This window comes from Carassius gibelio, chromosome B3, assembly GCF_023724105.1.
Source record: "Carassius gibelio isolate Cgi1373 ecotype wild population from Czech Republic chromosome B3, carGib1.2-hapl.c, whole genome shotgun sequence".
In the NCBI taxonomy this organism is placed as follows: Eukaryota; Metazoa; Chordata; class Actinopteri; order Cypriniformes; family Cyprinidae; genus Carassius; species Carassius gibelio.
This window is the reverse complement of record NC_068398.1, coordinates 45,344,084-45,368,099: the sequence shown is the minus strand read 5'-3', so window position 1 is coordinate 45,368,099 and position 24,016 is coordinate 45,344,084. Positions and strand designations below refer to the sequence as shown.

The following is a 24,016-nucleotide window of genomic DNA, read 5'->3' as shown; positions in this document are numbered from 1 at the left end:
GAGTGGAAGGATACTGCAGTTCCTCAATAGCTCTGTTGTCGATCGTCCCTTGGCTGTTCAGCACTAGTGTGCTACTCAGAAGGACAGACAGAGACAAGATCTTGGTATCATGCTTCGGGTCCCCCTGAGACAGACGATCATTTGACAAAAATTGAGATCGCAAGAATGAAATACATAGACTCCTGACAGCCTACAGACAATAACCATTTCCTATTTGAGGCCTAAAGTTAATTAGTTGGGGTCACTTCATCTACAGGGATATCATTGACTAATAAATGCACAGACACTATTTAACTGAACAGAGATGACATAACTGAATTCAATGATGAACTGCTTTTAACTATCATTTTGCATTATTGACACACTGTTTTCATAAAGAATGTTGTTCAGTTTCTTTGACGAAATGTATTATATAAATATGTATATATAAATATATAAATATATAAATAAAGGTGACTTGACTTGACACTAACTGACTATCTGCTTCCCTGGCAGTTATTTAGTAAGTGATTGTAGAGTATCAGATTAGGGGAACAGAATAATCAGTCATCTCGGTCACATTCTTATATCTTTGTCTTGTATCTTTATCTTTATATCTTTCTTTGTTGCATTAGATTGTTCTAGTTCTCCAATCATACCGAATGACGACAGCAAAAACCGTGAGCCGAACCACACCCACGTAATCTCCTACATGAGGCAGACAAAACTCACCGCTGCCAAAGATAAGATATAATCTACATTCTTGAAAGCAATAACCCATTACCAGGCAGATTAACAACCAAAAGAACATTTCACTGAGTGCTGACAGCATGATGAAGATCATTAAAATACAAAAGGAATTCCCAGATTTGTACGAGATATAAATAAATAAAAATCCAGAGCAAGCATGTACGAGTTGGTTTGTCAGCCTAATGTCATAGTTAACTGTGTCTGTCATGAAAACTGCACGAATTACAATCATAAAGCTATAAAATGATAAATAGCAAATAACACTATATAACACTAGCCTATTTAGTTTATTTAGTTTTTAGTCAAATCAAATCTGCCCTTGTTGTTTGCAACTACGCCCGAGACACACAACACTTCCACTAGGAGACAACGCTCAGGACCTTTAACACAGAGCGTGAACACAAGCACAGGAACATCTGAAACCAGCTGCCTATCAGCGTGTACCAGATACTCTTGCCTGCACATTTTCCCATCAAAATGCTTATGTAAATGTTTTTTTCCAGACTATAGAGGCTGTTACTTCACCTTGTCCACGTCTCCGAGTCCCTCGGTGTCCAGCAGCACCAGAGTGGTTCCTGGTTTAGTGGGGTGAGGCACGCACCACATCCAGATGCCCTTCGTCTTGGACTCGATTGTGCTGCCCAGTGCAAACCCTGAGAACCACACACCAGAAACCCCACAATGACTTGCATGCACTTATCTGGAGGACACGAGTGTTTGGATGACATCAGTGCTGCTGACCTGTTTGCTTCCCTGCCAGTCGATTCATCAGGTAGGACTTCCCAGTTCGGTAGAGACCCACCACGGCCACCACCACCACGGGCTGCTGGATCTGCTCCAGAACCTGCAACGCTGACCGCTGGACACACAGCTTCCCATCGGACGCCGTGTCAATCAAGCACACTGGTTTGTCCATGGCCACTGGAGACACAAACACATTTCACTTCCTTTAATCAACTGCATTGAGAAATACTCCAATAATCCTGCATTACACAGTACAGTAGCTCCCCACATGAGCATTTCCTCTTTCTGTTCAGAAACTCTGGGTAAATGTTGTGTTTTAGTATTGCATTAACACATATTCCCAAAGGATTACACTAGCAGGCTGAATGAAACACACAGATTTGTTGTAAATGCTGTCAGATTTGTGTGTGCCCAGCTACAATCTATAAGCAGACTGGGTTTAACTGATACTGGTTTTACTAGAGAAGTTAATCATGTGACATAAACAAAGACCTTTGAAGCTTTAACAAAAAATGGACAGAACATCTATGAAGACAAGTCAGATTTAGAGTTCACTAACACACACTCGTTGAGTCCTAATATTAAATTGCCAACACAATCTCAAGACAAATAATCACACATGATCAACTGCAGGAGCAAAAACAAACAGGAAGAATCTGCTTTTGTGCTGATGCTGACTGTAAAACACTGAACATTGATTGTTTGCCGTTATAAGAGCAGCACAAGTGCTTTAATAATCTGAATGAAGGAACGGCTCTTACCTGATTTACTTCTCTCCAGTTTAACTTCAGTCTGAGTTGTGTTTATGTCGTAGCTTCCTGATATTCTACCAGTGTCTCTTAGACACACCCTCCGCTCCAGACTCTGGGTGCTGATTGGTCGAGAGTGAGTTAGGGGCGGTCCCTGGTCTCTCAGTGTGTCTCTGTCACTGATCTGAGCTCCTCCTATTGACTGAGCAAACAACAATGTGCAATTTCTTTTTTCACTCTTAGTTTCCCTTTTTTTTTAAACTGCGAACTGAAAAACATGTGACTGCAGGTACAAGAAGCTTGGATTGTTTCCAGAATGAGCAGCCACATAAAAAGATACGATGCTTTTCTTTGTTGTGGTACAGTATCACACAGATTGGAATGACATCTTGTGTATCTGAGCTATGAACAACAAAAGCTGACCTGTGATACTCCAGAAATAAGAAGAGTACAGAAGATTGCCATTTTTAACCTGTGAACCTTGTTTCTGATGACACTGAATGGAAATTCCCAATAACTTTTCCTTATTGAATGAGCAAACAACAATGTGCAGTTTCACTTTTGGTTTCACTTTCAAAATCAGCAGCTGCAAACTGGAAAACACATGACCAGCTGCTGTTGGTGGAACGGGTGGCCCAAACAAAAATAGTGTTGATTGAGAAAAGAAAAAAAACCTTCACATTTATCTTGAAAAAAAAAAAACTACATACAAAACCCAACTTAATTCAAAACTATCGAAACTCTTGAACTGTCAAGCACTTGTGCCTGCGTCTTCTGCTTGTTCAGTGAGCAGTGAAGTGCCTGATAAGAGCTGTAGGTACATGAGCCAAAGGGGTGTCAGTAGGCCCTATTCAGGGGCATTTCAGCACCCCTAAATTTGTACTTTGTCCCTCTAAAAACCCTCTTTAAAACTGCAGCAAGCTTTGGCTGGTCCCCATCATTCAGCTTGTTCGAGGACAAGGTGTGTGCGTTTATCCACACACTTACGCCTGGATCTTCATCATAAATGAAGTGTTGTGATGCAGGAGCAATGCAGGAGGAGCAAAGTTTTTGCTGCTTTCACCCCTTATCACACTACAGTTGTTTCCATAGGAAAATAAAAGAATTATAATTAATTAAAAAAAATAATTAATCTATGAAAATGTAATTTTTTAAAAGTTGTATTACACCAAATATTGTCCTATTAAACCATACATCAAAGGAAAGCTTATTTATTCAGCACTGGGATACAAATTTAAAGTTTGGATATAAACTAAATGTTCATGAAAGCGATTCAAATAAGAGTACATCACATTTTGAAAGTAATTTGTCTCTTCAAATGAAGATTTATTGATTACATTGTTGTGCCAGTAGGTGGCGAAAAAGGGGCTGTTAAAATGTATTGGAATCATACATGATATTTGTTCATGAACGCTGAATCATCCAGTAATGAAACAAGTGCATCTTGAGTGAGTAATTGAATCATTCATTCATAAATGACGTGTGTTTTGTTTAGTTATCTGTTTCTCCTTTCGAATCATAAGAGAACCTCATCTTCCATTGGGGAGGGGAACTCTATTTTGCACACAAGCAGCTCTTAACAAATGGTTAATGCTATTCAGCTCCAATAAATGGTTGGCAAAAGAAAGAGAGACACAGGATAAATGTTTGACATCATAATTTAATCACATTAAAATCGAAACTGGGAACTGAAAAGAATCAGAATCACTAAGCAGAAGCGGAATGGATAACATTTTAACGCTACCCAATGCTACTCACTTCCCTGTTCGGATGTTGATGGAGAATCTCCTATTCAATGCCAACCACCTCCTCAAGACAGTAGATAAATATCCCATGGTCTGTTGTGTAAAATGATGCACTAAGGTCTAAAAGCATAAGAACCACAGAGTCCCTTGATAATGATATATCATTTAGTACTGTGAACATTGCAGACTCAGTACTGTGGAAGGCCTTAAAACCTGATTAAACTCATAAACAGCTTTCTGAACCAAAAAGCTCTGCAATTGAGTTAGGACAATCTTCTCTAAGATCTTGGACAAAAAAGGGGGTTCTGAAGTAGATCTTAAATTGGTTTGGACTTCTGCTATTCTCTTAAATGTAAAATGATTTTTGAACTATATAGTTATAGGTTTTGTACTTGGTTTGAACAGGTCTTGTGAGTGATAGTGACACACTGAAAGTTTGTTGTCATTATTGATGTTTTTCATCAGACCATCATATGACTCCTGAAGTCCTCATTGATTATTCTTTTAAATGTTTTCTTCAGACCATCATATGAACTTTGACCTCAGGTCATCATTGATTTATTCTCTCACTGTCTTCAGACGACATCGGGTCAACATTCATATGATGGTCTGATGATAACATCATGTAGAAGAATAGATCAACTATGACCCTAAGCTCCAACAACAACAATAACTGATATTTTGCTAATTGAAAGTTTGATTAGTATTGGCTTGGTTGTTTGCTAATGTTTGCTAGCTTGCTAAGTTTTATTTATTTAAGCACACTATGAAAATCAATATTACTTTTGGTTTTGGCTGGTTGCAGCTTAGCCAACTCCCTGAAAAATAAAGATTTTATTAGTCTGCATTGTTGTAATGTTACTATATTATGTGAAATAATGGTGATTTGTTTTTTCCCATGCAACCTGTGATAATCAGAAATAGAAATAAATAAATAAAATATTTTACATTTTATTTTGAATTAAGAATGATAAAAAGTACAGTATTTAAAAAATAAGTCTTAGATTATCAATAATTCTTAAAAGATATGTAAGAACATAAAATAATGTATGCTTATAATAAAACATTTTTACTCATCTCATCCCGCTGTCAGGATTAGATTTAGTTCTACTTAGTTTCATTGGGTCTCATTTATCAATGTAACATAACAACGAGCCCAGATCTGTGTGCACCAATCAGTTTACGCCAGTGTTCACGTGTGAGTCAGAAAACATTTGTGTGCCCCCAATCCTGTCGTACATTGATTAATGTGGTGGCAGAAAACAACCATAATTTGAATATCATGTGCCTAAAAATACCCAGTTTAGAAGCTTTACCCCCAGAGAAAGAAAAAAGAAACAGACAGGGAAAAAAACAGGAAGTAATCTCATGAAAGAGAAACTGATCTTGCTCCAAAAATACACTTTCCCCTTTTTATTGCAAACATTTACAGTAATTTATATGTATATTAAATATCAGTAAATATAACAAAAAATTATACACACTATAGTTCCTTTCACTCTACAATAAATCCTTTAAATTTAATGGTATTCAGAACAGAATAAGAATAAAAAATAAGCAGCTGTTAAATTATATATTAGACTATGAAATAAAACACAAATCAGGCTATAGTGGCATTCATTCATTATAAGCAATAGTTAATAACTAACAGTATTATGGAGCAGTCACAGAGCTAACACATAGATATACTCAGATAGCTATATACCAGTACGTATCCAGATCAGATGGTGGATCAGCACCTAGAAAGGACCTCTACTGCCCTGAAAGACAGCGGAGACCAGGACAACTAGAGCCCCAGATACAGATCCCCTGTAAAGACCTTGTCTCAGAGGAGCACCAGGACAAGACCACAGGAAACAGATGATTCTTCTGCACAATCTGACTTTGCTGCAGACATACTTTTAGCTATTGACACACTGTTTTCCTAATGAATGTTGTTCAGTTGCTTTGATGCAATGTTTTTTGTTTAAAGCACTATATAAATAAAGGTGACTTGACTTGACTTCCTAGGAAGGGCTACCAGAAGGGGGACCTACTGAAACTACCCAGACAACAAAGAGTAGGCTCTCTACTTACAACCCATTTGGGGAGGTAGCATTCTCTAGGTAAGGGCTCAAGAGAACATTACTTAAAACCCTAAGCAGGGGAGCGATCTCTGAGCTAGCACATAGCTGTAGCATTTGGATCGATCAGACACACAACTATTTGTTACATTTAACAAAGAATTTCTAACACCTCCTCATCTAACCAAAGGGTCTATGGACCCATCCCCCAAAAATGAAGCTTCTGTATCACCTCAAAAAGGACAGAACAGGCCTCTGGTTCCTTAGCAACCAAAGGCACACTATCTGGTAACACTAGGTTTACAACACCCAAAAATGTGGCTAAGCCACTCTTAACTCAAGTCTCTCAAAAACAGACACATAATGCACATAAAAAAGTACTGTAATTAATTAAAGAGCCACACAAATGGGAAATCAAAAATTACCTGTATTACAGTGTGTGATGTAGCTGTCCATCAGTGTAAACAATGTGCAAAGTAATTAAACCAAAAAGTACACGATTTATAAAGTTATTGGCTTCTAAAGTAAGGAGTCGACTCTGAATCGCTGAAACGAGTCGTTATAGATTTCAAATCTTTTGCCCATCTCTATGTACGTCACTAGGAACACTTTGCATAATAATCTCCGCCCACCGTCTTGAGAGAAACTGAACTCTGACCTGTCCCACCCCCCACAACACACACACACACAAACACACACACACACACACACACACACAAACACACAGAGGCTCTGGTTGGTGTGAGAGCATCATGTCGAGGAGACAGTGTGTTTTTAATTGTAAAGGCAAGTTTGTTTTATTTTCACTGCCAAAGAATGAAGATCAGAAGAACCAGTGGCTAAAATTCATTTTACCAAAATACCAGAGCAGTACAAAAAATTGCTTTTGTTGTGTTCACAACATTTCACTGATGACTGCTTTTCTAATCTCGGTGAGTACAAGGCGGGATTTTCAAAGCGTTTGGCCATAAAAGAGGGTTCATTACCAACTTTATTTAGAACAATAATACATAATACATAATTCACCCCAAACAGATGCTAACGCATTGTTTACCGTGAAGTTGTGTGCGGAACAACCAATCAAAACTATGTTAGTTGACCAATCAGAACACAGTATGCTACCGAAAGGTGGGGTTTAAGGAAACTGAATCTTTTGAACAGCTTCGCGCGAACCGTTTGGGGATCTCTGAGAATTGAGGTAATTTTATAAATGATATTTTGACAAAATGAAAATGTTTTTTAACCTTGGATGGATTTAAACCTAATTTACAGGACTTATAAACAGTGATAGGAAGCTTAGAATTTTCATCTTACTGGCTCTTTAATTTACTTGTAGCATTATAGCAGTAATAGAACAATAAAATGATTTGTTCATCCACAGAGCAGACAGTGTTAATCGTTTATTGACTCTAATTAAAATTATTTCTCTAGCCACGAAAATTTATTTTACTACCAATGCATTGCTTCCAGAGCATGTAACAAAACTGGAACGTTAAAGTGAGCTCGTCCTGTCAGCAGCGAACACAGAAAAGCGTTAATACATATGGATGTTTATTAAACTACACTACAGGGGAACATGAAACATCTGACTAAACACAAACACACACACAAACACACACACATTAAACATATGTCACAGGTCGGAGCGGACCACAGGTGTTGCGAGTCATGCCCCTTCCTAATTTCCACCTTGAGGAGGTCCCAAGAACACCCCAATGACCAAACACACGAGATGAGTTAAGGATAATTAAATTAACTTTATTTAAATTTAAAAAGATAATTTAGGGAAGGAGAAAGGGGAATCTAAAATTGGATTTTCATCTCTTGACAGGAGGGGACTGAGCCTGAGAAATCTGGAGGTCGTTAGGTAAGTGATCACAAGGGGAGGGGGCAAAGGGCTCTTTCGTCCTTTCACAGAACTCCCACCAATCTCCTGACCGATCCTAAGTCCTTCCTTATCGGCTTGATTTCCCGTGGCGCCCTTCTCTTCTCCTGAAGGCAACAGAAACACACGATGAGTAATGGGTGAAACGGAGAAGAATGCCTTGTTCCTATATTCGCTGCTCTTCGGGTTTTGCTTCACCAGCGTCTGGACAGCTCCTCTACTCCAATAGACCTCCTAGGTAAGTACGAGGTAACACACAAGTCCCTGAGGGCACAGGTAAGTAACAGAGGTAAGTATGTAGCAAGGTAACTGGGTCTTTCCCCTGGACGTACACCGGTATATTCGAAGTGAGTAACTTTTTACTCATAGCACAGGTAGGTATTGAGCAAGGTGACTGACTCTTCACGCTGGGCTTACAGAGCGTATTCAAGGTCAATAGCTTTTAGCTCGTGCAGACAGGTATGTATTCAACAAGTGACTGTATCTTCACACTGGGCTTACAGAGCGTATTCAAGATCAATAGCTTTTAGCTCTTGCAGACGGGTAAGTATTCAACAAAGTGACTGTATCTTCACGCTGGGCTTACAGAGCATATTCAAATAGCTTTTAGCTCGTGCAGACAGGTATGTATTCAACAAAGTGACTGTATCTTCATGCTGGGCTTACAGAGCGTATTCAAGGTCAATAACTTTTAGCTTTCCCCACATTATCCACACAATACCTTGTCTTGCATTCACACTTCACCTCCTTCAGGCTGGGTACGGGGAACGGAGTTATAGGCGGGCGTAGGTGGGATAGGTGGGCACCGCCACGGCAGCCTACGTTCTCTCCAACAGGAACTTTTCTCGGCCTGGAGGGCGAGTACAGACAACAGGGACACGGCACAGCACTGCAAAACTTTGTTGTACACACGTCAAAGACAGACTCACCCACTGCACTACACACACTTCAGTGATTTTTAAGGTCGGTACTCCACACCTGGTCGGATTTCGTCCTGGAGGAGTTTACAGTCGCTGGCATGGTAAGTGCTCCAAACTTTGCGGTGTAGCCACAGCCAAATAACATCCATTCACCCCCACTTTACTTCGGCTCACCCACTCGTCTCCACGATGGGGCCGCTCAACAAGCTGTTAATCACTCCAACAGATATTAGTTATCCATATCCAAGTATGAAAAATGATATGTAAACAATCCAATGTACTTACAGTCTTCGTGATACTGATCTTCTCCCTCAAGGAAGGCATGGATAGAGAGAGAGAGAGCGCTAAAGAGAGAGCGAGCAAGCGATCAGGTGCAAGAGAGTGGAGAGTCATGGCAGTATTTACTCATAAACCAAATCACAACCTGTTAAGAACCATCAAAAAATAACATCACCTTAATTAAAAGGGATCAAAGCCTAAAGCGCATCTAAATAGTTAACAAGCGGTTACTTGCATTGGTTCTGTAGTTGTTGAGTAAAGTGTCCCTGTGCATGTATAATGCATAGATTCTTGTTGAATCCTGTTAGTAGTGAAACCTTCATCATTTCATCCATGGGTTGACTGCTCCGAAGTGAATCAACAAAGTTGCTGAAAACTTCCATGAAGATCAGACCCTCCCCCGAATGGGGAGTCGCTATACTTGTTTGAGGAATAAAAAGCAGATAATGTTGATACCAAGGAAGAAAACGTAGAAGATCTTAAAGCAGAGATAAACTCATACACCTGAATATAAGCTTTAAGAGTCTAACTAATACAAGTAAAGAATTGTAACTAGGCTACTACAATAGTAAAACACACTAACAATACATGCACATACCAGATACAATTGTAACTGATTAATTATTGTCTAAATTAATAAAAGTGTGTGTGTTGTGTATTGTGAGAATGTGAGTTGGCTGCTCAGCCAGGCCCCTTTGGTGTCTGGCATTGAGGGCTATCTAGTTATCTCCAATCTTCTAGTGGCTTCAGTGTTTCACCTGGGCAACTATCGTCCAATCCCTCATGTTCCCATCAGCACTGAGGTGTATGCTGCTCACTCCCGTCAACTCTGGTCACCCCTTTGGGCAAGAAGACATTCTGGGTTCCAGCTCTCATCCACTCATCATATCCATCCACCGAAGTATCCACTTACCTGCATCATTCTCACTGTTTCTATCTTACCTGTACCAATAAAATCCTGCGTTCCACTAACCCCCTGCCTTCAGTCCGTTTTGTTACAGAAGATCTGACCAAAAACAGAATGAGCTGGGCTGAGGATTATATGTGTGAGATCCTACAGGAGATTTTTGTTTTTGTTTTTTTGACTACTTATGATTGTTGCAGACCCGTAGCAGATTTTATTAATTATGATCTCGAGTTAAGTGATTCTAATCCTAATCCGCCCATCCGGAACCATGTGGTTGAGATGAGTCATGCGCAAAAGATGTGGCTGTGAGACACGATGCTTTGTAGTGAATCAGAATTTGTTTTCCCTTTGGCTGCTTTTCTCAAGGCAGAACTTTGTTTTGATTGGTCAGCAATCGCATCACGGCCAATCAGATGTGAGTATGTGGGATCATACCATTATGTAAAAACAGAGAGGGGGATAAAGTGAAGCGGCACTCAACTGCAAGTTAACGAGTCGTAACAACGTTAATGGAGGGGAGTATTGTGTAATGTGGCAACATTGGTTCCTTCAGAGAGAATCTTCTCAAAAACAGGGCAGATGATCACAGAAAGAAGAAATAAGATCAGTCCATCAAAGCTAAGGCATCTGATTTTTTTTAATGCCAATCTTCATTGAGGACATTAATAGTGTTTGCTTGAGTCTGGTTCTAGTTCTGTGGATTTATTTGCGGTTTTGTTGTTAATTTGTGCAATAAAATGTTTGATTAGTGGCTCAGTGGTTCATTTAGGTTGTCTACAAACCGCAAGGTTGGTGGTTCAATCCCTGGCTCCACCTGACCAAGTGTTGAGGTGTCCTTGAGCAAGACACCTAACCCCAGCTGCTCCCGACGAGCTGGATGGCACCTTGAATGGCTGACACCGCAGGTGCTGTATGAATGAGTGTGTGAATGTGTGAATGTGGGGCAACTTGTAAAGCGCTTTGGACGGCCATGGGGTCTGTTGAAAACGCTATATAACTGCAGTCCATTTACCATTTAAGACAAAGGCCTACAAAAAATCCTAAATTAAGAGCCATGCAGGAGTCCATAGAGCTGGCTCTTCTTTGGGAGCTGAGCCAATTTCTCTGAAAAGAGCCGAACTTCCCATCACTAGTGACAGTGAGGTGGATGGAGACGTCAGTCACTCCCTATCTAGAACTATAAATTAAATAAAATAAAAACTTACCTACTTCCTTTCCCCAAAACTAGGCTAACAGGACTCATTGGTTTAGGTTAACTACTCTCTGGTATAATGACAAACCAGCAATTACAGCTCCAATCATTCAACAACAGATGTTTTCAAGTTCTAATGATCAATGACCTAGTTCTAGTAACATATCCACAAATCAGGAAACCTCAATCCAACAAATAAGTCAGTCATCTAAACAATTCAGAAAATGACAAAACAAAACACAACTCAAACAATCAAAAAGAAAAATGAACGTGGCTGCCAAAAATGGACAGTTGTCCCGCTGGCTGAAAAGCAGGACGGCTGACAACACCAAATGAAGCCTGGCCCCCTTTTAAGCAGGTAGGTCCATCCTGATTGATCGAATGATAAACCGAACAGCTAATAAACAAAACCTAAGAATTTAGAACAGAAAAAGAGAGGGAAAGAAAACAGGGAGCAAACATACAAGGAACTTAACACCCTGGATGGGCTCCCAATCTCCTGTTATTCCCAGATGAGGCTCCTGATCTCCCGTTGCGCCCATAAGAGGCCCCAGATTATTCCCCGGCGAGCCCAGGGAGGGCCCCTGATTCCCCATCGAGCCCAGGGAGGGCTCCTGATTCCCTGTCGAGCCCAGGGAGGGCTCCTGATTCCCTGTCAAGCCCAAGGAGGGCTCCCAAACCCCAGTTAAGCCCAGGGAGGGATCCTGATTCCACATTGAGCCCACCGAGGGCTCCCGAACCCCAGTTAAGCCCAGGGAAGGATCCTGATTACACATTGACCCCACTGAGGGCTCCCGAACCCCAGTTAAGTCTAGAAGAGGCCCCCGATCTCCCATTGTGCCCAGAAGAGGCCCCCGATCACCCGTTGGGCCGAGAAGAGCTCCCCAATCTCCCATTGTGCCCAGAAGAGGCCCCCGATCTCACGTCGAGGCTCCTGATCTCCAGTTATGCCCAGATTAGGCACCTGTTCCTAAATTTAGCCAAGAAAAGGCACCCGATCTCACGTTGTGCTCAGAAGAGGCCCCCGATCTTCCGTTGTGCCCAGAAGAGGCCCCCGATCACTTGTTGGGCCCAGAAGAGCCCCCCGATCTCCCGTTGTGCCCAGAAGAAGCCCCCGATCTCCCGTCGAGGCTCCTGATCTCCATTTATGCCCAGATTAGGCACCTGTTCCTAAGTTTAGCCCAGAAAGGCACCCAACCTCACGTTGAGCCCAGAAGAGGCCTCCGATCTCCCGTTGTGCCCAGGGAGGGCTCCCGAAACCCTGTTAAGCCCAGGGAGGGTTCCAGAACCCCAGTTAAGCCCAGGGATGGCTCCTGATTACACATTGAGCCCAGGGAGGGAGGGGCAGTAGAGATCCAGCCATAGAGGCCGAGGCGATGGATGGAGCCGCAGCCTCGGAGCCAGATCCACCATGGCCCCACTAGTCTCCAGATCCTCCATGGCTGCCCCACTCTCCAGATCCACCCTGGAGGTCCTCCTCTGCTCCACCCTGTTCCTATCCTGCACCAACCTCCAGGGTGCCCACCCCATGTTACGGCTCGGGACGAGCCTTCTTGGACTGTCACAAGTCGGTCAGACTCATCATCCACAATGCACTCCCTCACTCAAGCATTTATTCACCATCCAATCAGTTTATCACCTGCACCTGTTCACAATTGAATCATCAATTCCCCAGCACATAAAGGTACACACCTCATTCACCAAGTTATCAGATTTCGTCACTTCACAGCGGAACATTCCTCTGTCTAAGTTACCCGCATTGATTCCTCTTATTTCTTGTGCTCACTCTCCAGCAATCTCCAATCTTCTCCTGGTGTCTTTAGTGTTTCACCTGGGCAACAATCTTCCGATCCCTCCACTTCCCACCATCACTGATGTGTGTGCTCACTCCCGTCAACTCTCGTCACCCCATCCAGCCTTCATTCCATTTTGTTACACATGTTGGCCACAATTATTGTCACTCAATTATTGAAGTGTCCTTTCCCCAAGATAACAGCTCTGAGTTTTCTCCTATAATGCCTGAAAAGTTTAGAGAACACCTGATAAAAGATCAGAGACCATTCCTTCATTCAGAATCTCTCTAGAATCTTCAGCTTCACAGCTCCATGTGGGTGCTTCTCCTCATTAACTTTTTAATGAATTTTGAGAATCAAACTGAATTTTTTTCTATAGAGTTCAGGTCAGGGGACTGGGACAGGTATAACAGAAGCTTCGTTTTGTGTTCAATGGCTGATTTTTGTGTTAATCTTGATGTTTGTTTTGGAATACTCCCCTGATTGAAGATCTAAACATGGTCCATTATATGATTTCTAACAGAGGCAGTCAGGTTTGACTTTTTTAATCTGTTGGTATTTGATAGAATCCATGATACCTTGTATCTAAACATGATGTCCAGGACCTCCAGCAGAAAAACAGGCACACAACATTAAAATTAAATATCCAGAGGTATATTTAAATGTTGGCATGGGGAACTTTTTATTCCTTTTTGTACTAAACCCATTTGGTGAGTTTGCTGCCAAAAAGCTCTTTTTTGTTTGTTTCATCTGACCATAGAAGCCATTTTAAGTTCCAGTTGTGTCTGACAACTGCATATGCTGAAGTTTGTTTCTGGATGAGCGAGGATAATTTCTCCTGAAACCCTCCTGAACAACATGTGGTGATATAGGGGCTGTTTGATTTTTTTTTAGGATTTCTGACCCCAAGACTCACCAAATCTCTGCAATTCTCCATCCTTGGAGAGCCTATGGCAACTTAAACTCTCCTCCTCCACATGCATTAGGACAATACAGACACACGTTCTCTTATATTTTATTAACAAAATATTTTTTTCAAATATTTGTTCCTTTCCAAAAAAGTAATAAGTATATTTTGTTCTCCAAAGTTACATGGCCTTGTGTGCAATAAACATCTATTACAATACCCACCTTCATTTTTATGTAGCAGTGGCACAACCATTGTAACCTGAATGTTCTTTGGATGTCATCCACTTTATAGGTACTTGTAGCAGTTCAAAATGGCTCATACTACTACTGCATAATGTAAACTAGTATTTTTATCATATTACCTACATTTTCATATTACTACACAAGGTGGATAGCCATGTAATTTTGAGGAGTTTTGAGTCTCTTGTTTTGGAGAAACAGTTTGCATTGTGCCCCCCTAAAAACTTGCTCAGTTGTCCATATAGTTATTCAGTCTATGCACATTAGTCTCGTCTTACCTATATTTTGAGCCTAACTTATGTTGTATATTTTGACAGTCTACCTTGACATCATTATTTTTATTTGTATAGTTCAACTGAGCATACAGACGTCAGATTCATTGAAAAGAGGAACAATAAAAATTTGAATATAAATGTATAACTAACTCATTTGTCTTAATTCACCCTTCCCCGGGAGTTAAATCGACAGAAGATCTGACCAATCATAATGCAGAATATGTTTTGTCTGTCAAACAAACCAGAAAGGAGAGTAAATGAACTTCAGTTGACTTGAGCTTGAAAAATGGTGTATTGTTTCTCTGTGGTTGAAATGAGATACAAATACCTTCTGATGTTCATTCATGTTTATTTTGTGTTATAACACAAAATGAAGATATGGTCAGTTCATGTACTGCTTGATCTGAGACACTAGATTAATACATCCCAACACATTAAAGAGACACTAATGGTAACAAAGGGGCCAGGTCTTTGAGAAGGGTAAATTACTTGTCTGAATAATGATAGAACTCAGTTTAATTAACTGTATATGGAAATAATATTTTCAATGCTGTTATATGTATAGGTACAAAATCATTTTACAGTAAGTTAATTGCATCGTACAATTACATGGCTCTTAATGCATTTCACAAGATGCAACATCCATCCGAACTGCTCGCACTCTTCTGCTGCTGTAAAGCCCTCATCTGTTCACTGTGCTGCTTCATCATCATAGCCATAGACTCCTCATGTCTCTTATTGGATTTCTCCAACAGCTCTGCAAACTCTCGAGCTCTATTACTCTCAGCTTCTGCGCTCTGTCTCTTGAACTCTTCCATCTCCTGGCTCATCCTGTCAGCCTTCTCCTGAAAGCCCTTCTCTATCAGTGCGGCCTGCTCCCTCAGTTTGCTGTCCATGGCACGCTCGGCCTCCTCTCTCTGAAGCCTGATCTCCTCATCCATCTTCTCCTTCATCTGTCTCATCCTCTCTTCATTACTCTGTCTTTCTGCTTCCATTTTCTCTACTAACTGTAGCTGCTCCTCCTCTTTAGCTTTGATTTCCTGCTCCAGGAGTAGGGCTTTCTCTTTTTCCTCTGGTCATTGACAAAAAGAAGAGGAAGGAAAGAGATGTTTTATAGGTAAAGACTCAAACCTTGAGATCAACGGCCTATTTTACTGTGAGAAATATATACTGTAAACTGCAAAGTAAAATATTTAACATTTTTCATGACACTTCTGTGAAAGGCTTTTTATTTATTGCTACTTGTTAGCGCTATTTATTGCATTTGAAACTTATCACCTATACAATTACCTAAACCTTTGATCCCTTCTTTCACATGTTGGTCAGAGATTAAGAATAGGGAACTCTTACCATTAATCTTTTTTTCTTTCTCAGTCAGTTTTTTGTCAGCCTGCAGAATAGCTTTAGAATCCACAGACTTCTGCTTCAGAAACACCTCTAGGACCGCCTCAGCCTGTTGACACACACAAGCTACATCAGAACATCTGATAGACTTTCATTGTTTTAAAATTAAGGTGTGCAACATAGACAAGACCTTGACTTCTTTATTGGTCTGGCTGTTGTATTTCTTCACAATGTCCTCCAGATCCTTGCAGAAGAGCTCATAGCCACCAGATTTAGCATAGATGCCCTGTTTGAGTTTTTCATTCATTGTTGCTGAGAGGGATGACAGGAGATCCTCACATCTTTTCTTTGAAGCTTGCTCGTTTTGGCAAAGGTATCCATTGAAGAGTTCATTAACTTTTTTCTAGAAAAAAACATACAGACAGTGTATTTGTTCTTTGGGACTTGGGGCTTGCTATTTGGTCTGACTTGTTTATTTGGAATAACACTGTCAGCACATAATGACATACAGTACACACCAAAAGTTTGGACACACCTTCTCATTCAAAGAGTTTTCTTTATTTTCATGACTATGAAAATTGTAGAGTCACACTGAAGGCATCAAGGGTTATTTGACCAAGAAGGAGAGTGATGGGGTGCTGCGCCAGATGACCTGGCCTCCACAGTCACCGGACCTGAACCCAATCCAGATGGTTTAGGGGTGAGCTGGACCACAGACAGAAGGTAAAAGGGCCAACAAGTGCTGAGCATCTCTCGGGGAACTCCTTCAAGACTGTTGGAAGACCATTTCAGGTGACTACCTCTTGAAGCTCATCAAGAGAAAGCCAAGAGTGTGCAAAGCAGTAATCAAAGCAAAAGGTGGCTACTTTGAAGAACCAAGAATATGACATATTTTCAGTTGTTTCACACTTTTTTTTATGTATATAATTCCACATGTGTTAATTCATAGTTTTGATGCCTTCAGTGTGACTCTACAATTTTCATAGTCATGAAAATAAAGAAAACTCTTTGAATGAGAAGGTGTGTCCAAACTTTTGGTGTGTACTGTATGTGAGAAGATGGAATCAGTGAGAATGTCCAGATCACATTCACTACTCTGGAAGAACATCTCTCTATCAGTAAACTCAAATCAGCTCCTTAGAGAGAGATCCAACTATCGATATCCATCTAACCTCTAGAGATTTCAGGTGCTTCCCATCAGTGTCCCTGAAAGATCGAGTCATGAAGGTCTGTGTTGCCATGCCGCTGAGACGTTGGTGTTCTGATGAGACCTCCTTCAGTTCCAGAGGGAAGGACTTCTTCAGCTTCTCCATGCCACTCTGGTACACCTCAAGCCCCTCCTTCACCGCAGCTTGATTCTCAATCAGTGCCATGGCAATCACAGCGTTCTCCAGACACGGAACAGCTCCACTAGCGATGGTGTCTACATATGTGTTTGTTAGATGACCCAGAACTTTTAAAAAAGAAGGAAAGAAGTCAAACAAAATGATTGAGCAACAGATATTCCACTCAAAGCATGTGTGCAAGCTCTTCAAATGTGCTTCTGAATCACCTCTGCCAGTGACGGTGTATCCATCTTTCAGCTTCTTCACTTCACTCTTGTCAAAGACAAACTTGCAGAAACGTCCTGTAACTTCCAGGAACTCAGTGGAAAGGTCCGCAGCATCCAATCTCTCCAGACGAGACACGTTTTCTGGGGCGGTTGGAAACGGGAACGTGAAGCACGTCCTGGAGGGGAAGAATTTTTGGATGCACTCCCTGGGAAGGTTGTATTCCATCACTTTTTTTGATGTTCCTAGAAGAGATGAACAAGCTGTTGCTTTTCTCAGTTCTAAAAATGTGTCTGTCCTTTGAGCAGAGTGTAGCCTTCTCTGCCACATTGCCACTGAACTTTTTTTTTTCTCCACTTTGAACCCTTTCCATCCACAGTGTATTATATATATATATACTATTATCTAGGTGTCCAATCCTGCTCTTGGAGGGCCAGTGTCCTGCAGAGTTTAGCTCCAGCCCCAATTAAACACATATGTATCAGCTAATCAAGGTCTTACTAGGCATACTGGAAACTTCCAGAGAGGTGTGTTGAGGCAGGTTGGAGCTAAACTCTTCAAAAAAGTGGCCCTGCAGGAGTTTTTCACATTAATGCCCTTTATATAGAACATATATGATCCCTTCCAACTGGAATCATGGCGAAATATCCTGTGATGTCCACTTTGCAAACCAGTTACAGTCGAATAGAACAAATATCTGAAGTGAAAGAGATACATATGCAGAGTAGGGAGGTTTCAAGGACTGGAATTGAGAACCACTGATCTAGAGTGGGAGAACACAATTTGCTGTGGATGAACAATACAGTTTCAGGGCTCTTAAAATAATCTTTTGTACCATATTTAAATTACCATGTTTCAGCTTCAGAGCAAACTCTAGATAATCATATTCTGTTGCGTCTTTGCCATCAATCTTTCGCTCCAGGGTGAAGTCTCTCACTGCCCAGATGAAACTAGGGAAGAACTTCACAAACTCATTTGAATCATCAACATCTTCGTCTGGTGATTTGACCTTGATGCACTCTGTTAGTTCAGTAACATATCTGACAGTTTGTTTAGGTATGAACACAAAGTGACTGTCCAACATGATTTCATTAGAATTTGTATCAGGTATCAGTTCAGGAACAATGTCCACACTCAGTTAATGGTTTTAAATCTAGTAGTATCATTGTTAATACTGAGGTCCCACAAGGTTGTGTCTTTTCTCCTGTTTTGTATTCCAAATACACAAATTACATATAATGCCGATGGTTTGTCACTTTTTGGGATCAGCATTTATAGACATTCTAAACTCTATCGACAACACGTGTGAGGTCCTGTTATAATCATACTCTAGATTTATTAGGCACATGGAATTGATATTAATGGCATTGAAATTCTGTAGCAGAGCATTGATATCTCAGATCATTATCTATTATTGTGGATAATTCATATAGCTAAATAGCTCCTTGTTACAAATATGTTAGAACTACCACTTCTATGGCAAAAGACTATTCCTGATTTGTCTCCTTAGCATGAAACTATGAACTCTCTCCTTCCTAGCACTTTACACACAGTTGCTTCATTACAGTTAAAAAAAGATTAAGGAAAATAGTTGAGACATTGGTATAACAAGCACACAATAAAGAGAGCTGCCTGGAAAATGGTGAAAACAGGTAAACACAACTAGAAGCATTTCATATTGCATCGAGGTAAAGTACTTCCTCCTACTGAAAATCAGAGACAATTTATAAGAGACATGCCACTTCCTCAATCCTCAATACAACTATATAAGGAAAACCCATAACGGCAAAGATGGCGGTTGTGTGTGTAACAGAGTTTAAAATGTAACTGTGAATGTATTGACTTTCACCAAAATTACTGTGTATTTGTTCATTTATTAATTGTTTGGAGACCCCTTGTGGCGACATTAAGTAATTAGTGGGTCATTTGACTTAATCGTGAAACCACGCCCCCACCCCCAGCAAAGAAATGTGTCCGATGCTGAGAGGTGGTAGGTAAAATGTGCTCCTGTGAAATGAGATGTCTGTGTAACTTAATATATGTTAATTTCACAAATATTGTAACAATCTAAGCTCAGCGATGTTGTGAAACATGATATTAAGTGACTGTGACTGTATTTGATGAGCTTTATAGAGTTTAAATGCAATTTGCTCACCATGTGCGTTGCATGGCCGACACCATCTTTATTGAATCAAAAACAGTTGAATCTCTCATTTTTGTTATTTTAGATGCATTATTGTAAATGCCCACTGTCGCCAGAGGATATATGTTTCTCCTTGTCTCCATGTTTTTACAGGTATGTTTATTTGTTTGAATCCTGACTGTTCTATTGAAACAGATGCGCGATGCGTCGCGTTCAAGTGTTTAAAGTAACAGCAAAGAAATGTGTCCGATGCTGAGAGGTGATGCATTATTGTAAATGCCCACTGTCGCCAGAGGATATATGTTTCTCCTTGTCTCCATGTTGTTACAGTAAACAACGCATGAAACGCAGTTCTCCGTGTCCGCCTGTGATTTATGTGCTGCCGGATGAGAGGTGTTACATGTGCAAATATCCCGCCCCTCCCACTGGAAAGCCAATCATCTGCTTTAACAGTCAAGCCAGGAAATATTTAAACCTATCGTCTGGTTCCACTGACGTATGCGCACAGTTGAGGAAACCTTGCGCATGCGTAGTAAAAGTATAACATGTTGGGAAAAAGGCGTTTTAAACCTTATTTTGGGGCAAAGTCATCTAAAACGATTTTTATCATATTTTACTGTTGTTTCTATACATGCTGTTTTTATGTACCGGTGACCTGTGAAAGTGCAGTTCTGACTCTCTGCCCATTGCTAAAATTACTAAATTTGCTGACTTTTCATCTGTTTTAGAAAAAAAAAAAACACTGCCACAGGCATTTTTTCCAGATAATGATACTACTGCATCAGATAATCCTCTATAGGAACAATTCCACTCAAAGATCTAGGACTGTCAAAATGGCTGAAAACTATTTGCAAATTAATTTGCAATTAAATATGATCAAAATTCAAATTATATTTGAATTTAAAATGCATAATTTCAGTTAGGGTTCAGTTAGGATTTCACTGAGGCCACAAGAGGGCACATTGGGCAAAATATTAATAATGCACGTTTATTGAAAGCATAAGAAAATGACTGTGACAAAAGTGCAAAATATTTAAAATAATGGTTATAAACCAATTATAATTAAGTAGCTTAAAGAACTATAAAGAAAACGGCATCATGTGTACATGCATAGTTTAATACAAAGGGGTGAAAGCCAATCACACAGAGTACATTTTTCATTTAAACATGAGATACATGGGATGTGGGATGGGGAAAACCCACCATAAAGTCTCAAGATAAGTTTTTGAAAAAAATGTAACTCACCTTAATTTTACATGGCTTTCTAAACATGCGGCTCTATTGTGTGAGACTTGAGTGCAACAGTGATAGAAGATATCCCTCTCTAGAAATGCATGAAATATGCATTCTGTATGAATGGCTTGGTTTTAGTTTTGACGTAAACAAGATCCTCTCCACATTCTCTTTTTCCGCTATATTTAGAATGAACATCGATTTGAACAGTTAGTTGCTTCAACTGTATAGTTTAACAAAAACATTAACAGCACATGCATGAGGTGAATGATGAGACAGAAGTGGTACTACTTGTCGAGCTTGTCCTTCTTTTGAAAGCTGTGCAGACAAGGCTGTGAGTGAAACGGAACAAAATGCGGAATGTGAAGTATAGCCGGGGCGGGCCTTAAAGCAGCCTCCTTAATGGACACCTAAAATTCTAATGCCACATTTTTGCATTCGAATGTGGATTTTTTTTTATTTGACGAATATTCGAAATTCTTTTTTTTTTTTGAAGATCCTATTCTGAATATTAATTGATCAACGTAATTAGGATATGTCCCAAAAACCTTAAAACTGGCTTTTATTAATATGAGGGGCAGAGAGTCGTGGGAAAGTTGAGAGGCCGTGGAGTAATTGTAAATGAGCGACACCTGCACCACTCACCGGTCTCGAAAAAGAGGAGTTACTACAGTGAAGGACGAGAGAGGACCAGATATGGGTTTTAATTTGTGTTTTGTTTGTGTACGCCAGTTGTCCGCGAGGATCTGTCATGCTGTTTTGTGTTTGTTTTACTCATTAAAGTTTTATTTAAATGTCTGCCAGTTACCACCTCCTGACTTGCGAACAGCGTTACATGGGTGCCAAAACCCGGGAGGAAGGAGGGATGTGCTGCCGAAGATCCCTTGCCACTGTGGTGCGTGCCATCAAGCATGGCGGATCAGTCTGCCACCATGGACGCTTGAGGCAGTGGGCTGGAGTTAGTTGCCGAGAGGAGGGACGAACTCGCTGCCATCCACCTGGGATGTGGAGGGACGGCTGCCGTCTGTGAGGGAGTGGAGGAGTCATCGCCGTTTGCCTGAGGCCAGAGCCTACAGCCATCCACCATGATGGGGAGGAGCAGGGAACGGGGGACTCCTGCCAGCTGCCCGAATCCGGAGGAGCCGTTGCTGCCCACCGGGCAGCCAAGGAGCCATCGCCGTCCACCAAGGGCTATCCAGTGCCACCGCGGAAGAGTTTACCCATCTGGTGGAGGGCCGAGCGGCAGTGTGTCTGGTAACTGGAACAAAGTTTTTTTCCTCTCTCATCTCTGAGTGAGACGTGACCGAGTCGTGATAACGGTTCGAGGCCAGTGGAGTAATTGGAAATGAGTGACACCTGCACCACTCAACAGTCTAGAGTTCCACAAAGGAGCTCCGGAAGTATAAAGAGAGGAGTTATTACAGTGAAAGACGAGAGAGAGCCAGGCCTGGGTTTTAATTTGGGTTTTGTTTGAGCGTGGCATTCGTCTGCGACAGACTGTCACGCTGTTTTGTGTTTGTTTTGTCATTAAACTTTTATATAAATGTCCACCTGTTCCCACCTACAGTATTGTTCAAAATAATAGCAGTACAATGTGACTAACCAGAATAATCAAGGTTTTTCGTATATTTTTTTATTGCTACGTGGCAAACAAGTTACCAGTAGGTTCAGTAGATTCTCAGAAAACAAATGAGACCTAGCATTCATGATATGCACGCTCTTAAGGCTGTGCAATTGGGCAATTAGTTGAATTAGTTGAAAGGGGTGTGTTCAAAAAAATAGCAGTGTGGCATTCAATCACTGAGGTCATCAATTTTGTGAAGAAACAGGTGTGAATCAGGTGGCCCCTATTTAAGGATGAAGCCAACACTTGTTGAACATGCATTTGAAAGCTGAGGAAAATGGGTCGTTCAAGACATTGTTCAGAAGAACAGCTTACTTTGATTAAAAAGTTGATTAGAGAGGGGAAAACCTATAAAGAGGTGCAAAAAATGATAGGCTGTTCAGCTAAAATGATCTCCAATGCCTTAAAATGGAGAGCAAAACCAGAGAGACGTGGAAGAAAACGGAAGACAACCATCAAAATGGATAGAAGAATAACCAGAATGGCAAAGGCTCAGCCAATGATCACCTCCAGGATGATCAAAGACAGTCTGGAGTTACCTGTAAGTACTGTGACAGTTAGAAGACGTCTGTGTGAAGCTAATCTATTTTCAAGAATCCCCCGCAAAGTCCCTCTGTTAAAAAAAAGGCATGTGCAGAAGAGGTTACAATTTGCCAAAGAACACATCAACTGGCCTAAAGAGAAATGGAGGAACATTTTGTGGACTGATGAGAGTAAAATTGTTCTTTTTGGGTCCAAGGGCCACAGGCAGTTTGTGAGACGACCCCCAAACTCTGAATTCAAGCCACAGTACACAGTGAAGACAGTGAAGCATGGAGGTGCAAGCATCATGATATGGGCATGTTTCTCCTACTATGGTGTTGGGCCTATTTATCGCATACCAGGGATCATGGATCAGTTTGCATATGTTAAAATACTTGAAGAGGTCATGTTGCCCTATGCTGAAGAGGACATGCCCTTGAAATGGTTGTTTCAACAAGACAATGACCCAAAACACACTAGTAAACGGGCAAAGTCTTGGTTCCAAACCAACAAAATTAATGTTATGGAGTGGCCAGCCCAATCTCCAGACCTTAATCCAATTGAGAACTTGTGGGGTGATATCAAAAATGCTGTTTCTGAAGCAAAACCAAGAAATGTGAATGAATTGTGGAATGTTGTTAAAGAATCATGGAGTGGAATAACAGCTGAGAGGTGCCACAAGTTGGTTGACTCCATGCCACACAGATGTCAAGCAGTTTTAAAAAACTGTGGTCATACAACTAAATATTAGTTTAGTGATTCACAGGATTGCTAAATCCCAGAAAAAAAAATGTTTGTACAAAATAGTTTTGAGTTTGTACAGTCAAAGGTAGACACTGCTATTTTTTTGAACACACCCCTTTCAACTAATTGCCCAATTGCACAGCCTTAAGAGCGTGCATATCATGAATGCTGGGTCTTGTTTGTTTTCTGACAATCTACTGAACCTACTGGTAACTTGTTTGCCACGTAGCAATAAAAAATATACTAAAAACCTTGATTATTCTGGTTAGTCACATTGTACTGCTATTATTTTGAACAATACTGTACTTCTTCCCGGCTTGCAACAGAGTTACAATTAAGTCTCTAAAAAAACAACTTTACCCTAAGGAATATTAGTTAATTACAGACTTATCTTGAATGTAACAATTCTGTAAAATGTACTAGAAA

At 40.7% G+C, this 24,016-nt stretch overlaps 3 protein-coding genes across 5 annotated transcripts in view; 1 reads left to right on the top strand and 2 right to left on the bottom strand.

The window, feature by feature from the left end:
* The window catches only part of LOC127952767 (gastrula zinc finger protein XlCGF8.2DB-like), a 270,368-nt gene that overhangs the window by 111,156 nt on the left and 135,196 nt on the right, over positions 1 to 24,016 (top strand). The window lies entirely within an intron of this gene.
* LOC127952758 (guanylate-binding protein 1-like) overlaps positions 1 to 24,016 on the bottom strand; it is a 95,979-nt gene that overhangs the window by 5,835 nt on the left and 66,128 nt on the right. The window contains exons 1-4 of one of the 2 annotated variants that reach the window (XM_052551473.1): positions 2,235 to 2,369; positions 1,471 to 1,650; positions 1,255 to 1,382; positions 15 to 124 (exon numbers count right to left, since the gene is read on the bottom strand). In XM_052551473.1, coding sequence (XP_052407433.1) covers positions 15 to 124; positions 1,255 to 1,382; positions 1,471 to 1,645 — 413 coding nt within the window. In that variant the 5' untranslated portion in view covers positions 1,646 to 1,650; positions 2,235 to 2,369. Of the gene's footprint in view, positions 1 to 14; positions 125 to 1,254; positions 1,383 to 1,470; positions 1,651 to 2,234; positions 2,370 to 24,016 lie in introns of those variants that run through there. The other variant, XM_052551471.1, reaches the window with a different exon arrangement.
* The window catches only part of LOC127952759 (guanylate-binding protein 1-like), a 75,434-nt gene continuing 66,139 nt past the window's right edge, over positions 14,722 to 24,016 (bottom strand). Inside the window, exons 5-10 of one of the 2 annotated variants that reach the window (XM_052551474.1) lie at positions 18,174 to 18,364; positions 17,327 to 17,569; positions 16,947 to 17,227; positions 15,965 to 16,177; positions 15,781 to 15,883; positions 14,722 to 15,502 (exon numbers count right to left, since the gene is read on the bottom strand). In XM_052551474.1, the coding sequence (XP_052407434.1) occupies positions 15,057 to 15,502; positions 15,781 to 15,883; positions 15,965 to 16,177; positions 16,947 to 17,227; positions 17,327 to 17,569; positions 18,174 to 18,364 (1,477 nt within the window). In that variant the 3' untranslated portion in view covers positions 14,722 to 15,056. The remainder of the gene's footprint in view (positions 15,503 to 15,780; positions 15,884 to 15,964; positions 16,178 to 16,946; positions 17,228 to 17,326; positions 17,570 to 18,173; positions 18,365 to 24,016) is intronic. The other variant, XM_052551475.1, reaches the window with a different exon arrangement.